The sequence below is a fragment of the Vigna radiata genome, chromosome 6 (assembly GCF_000741045.1).
Source record: "Vigna radiata var. radiata cultivar VC1973A chromosome 6, Vradiata_ver6, whole genome shotgun sequence".
Taxonomy (NCBI): Eukaryota; Viridiplantae; Streptophyta; class Magnoliopsida; order Fabales; family Fabaceae; genus Vigna; species Vigna radiata.
This window is the reverse complement of record NC_028356.1, coordinates 31,957,592-31,959,543: the sequence shown is the minus strand read 5'-3', so window position 1 is coordinate 31,959,543 and position 1,952 is coordinate 31,957,592. Positions and strand designations below refer to the sequence as shown.

Here is a 1,952-nt window from a genome sequence, read left to right as displayed (position 1 = left end):
ACAATGAAGTCCAACCAATGAATGCAATGTATATAAAAAGAAATGAAATGAAATGAACAATGTACCTTGGCAACCAAAATCTAGACATATTACTTTCCTTCTGAAGTCTGGTCTTTATCTTTGGACATATGGTGAAGTCCATAGATGCCACCTTGGTTCTGTTGTTGGCCCACCTTTTCATGACATACACTCTAATATCCTCCATCATTGTGATTAATGGTTTTCCTCTTGCATGTATAAGAACACTATTAAAAGCTTCAGTGATATTGTTATCTAGTGTATCATACAATGCTTGACCTGTGAAGCATGATCTTGACCAAAACCTATTGCACAAAAGAATTCTCAAATGGGTTACAATTCATCTGTGACAATAAACCTGATATAATGGGTAAGGGGTTACCTTGGTTCAATGCCTATGAGGTATTTATAGGCTTCAATATTCACTTCTTTAATTTTGAGCACTTCTCTTTCCCAAGCCTGGGGGTATGTGTTGGTTGCAGCCCTCCACATTAGATTTTTTAATACCTGCCCACCAAACTTTTTCCTNAAGTTGGCATAAAGGTGTCTCACACAGAATCTTTGTTCTGCCCGAGGTAGAAGCTCCTCAATGGCTAGGACCAAGCCCTGCACAATTAAAAGTAGTTCATTATAATGAAAGCACTATATAAAAGTAGTTCATTANAATANAAGTAGTTCANTATACCTTNTGCTGGTCTGACATCCATGTGCACCCTCTACATACTTCACTGCCACCGAGGTCTTCAATTAACAATTGCAAAAACCATGTCCAGCTGTCTTTGTTCTCTACTTCTACTACTGCATAGGCAATGGGTAACATTTGTTCGTTTGGGTCCCTACCAANAGCAGTCAGCAACTCCCCCTTGTAAACACCTTTCAAGAAACATCCATCTAGACATATAATGCGCCTACAACTTTTGAAACTTTCTTTACAAGCTTTCAGACAAATATACATTCTTTGAAAGATTTGGTCACCATTATGAGAATCAACTTTAATCTGCACAGTTGACCCTGGGTTACACCTTAAAAGCTCATGTCCATAGTCGTAAACCCTTTTATACTGTTCTTTGAAATCTCCTTCAACTTGTCTTGTGGCAATTAACTTTGCCCTTCTTGCCTTGGATATTGACACATNAGTATTCCATTTTCTTAATGCTTTGGTACGAATATCATTCACCTTTAAATTAGGATTGTCAACTATAGATCTATCTATTTCNTGACTTAACCACTTAGCATTCATCAGTTTAATATTAAGTTGCCTACTACAACTATGAGTATCAATTATCTTCCTCNATTGCCAAATTTTGCGTGTAGGCAGATAACCACAATAAGCTATCCATGGACACTTCCCTTGCCCACCCATGCATGCCACCCTAACCCTACGGTTATCATTTTTTATAAATTTTAGATCCCTCCCAGCATGAACATCATATCTTCTAATAGCATCCTTAAACTCTTCCCTGTTAGTAAAAATAGTCCCCACTTCCCACTTATAATCTGCCATGGACTTCTGCTTTGCATATTTTGAGTAAGGACCTACACAGGTTGTATCAATGTTGTCATCCTCCTCACTTTCACTATTTTCAGGAGTTAAAAGCTTATCAGACTCCCAATCATCATCTGACAAACCCCTACATTCTTGGGTTTCTTTTTCAGTGTCATCATCCACGTATTCATCACCACTGAGTCCTTCCATTCCTACTTCATCATCACTGTCCACATCCACTTCCACTTCCACTTCCACTTCTTCTTCAATATCAACCTCCCCTGCATCCTCAATCTCCACGTCAACTAAATCTTCACTTACATCCTCAACTTCATCATCATTGTCAATCTCCACATCAACCTCAACATCTTCTGCATCCTCCTTGTCATCCTCATTATCCACTAAAACCTCCTTCTCAACTTCCAATGCATCATCATTCTCATCATCC

The 1,952-nt window shown here is 38.5% G+C and overlaps 1 protein-coding gene across 1 annotated transcript in view; it reads right to left on the bottom strand.

Annotated features, from left to right (window-relative positions):
- The window catches only part of LOC106763712, a 15,271-nt gene that overhangs the window by 2,523 nt on the left and 10,796 nt on the right, over positions 1-1,952 (bottom strand). The window contains exons 2-4 of the mRNA XM_014647878.1: positions 704-1,923; positions 401-624; positions 66-323 (exon numbers count right to left, since the gene is read on the bottom strand). Of these exons, the coding sequence (XP_014503364.1) occupies positions 66-323; positions 401-624; positions 704-1,923 (1,702 nt within the window). The remainder of the gene's footprint in view (positions 1-65; positions 324-400; positions 625-703; positions 1,924-1,952) is intronic.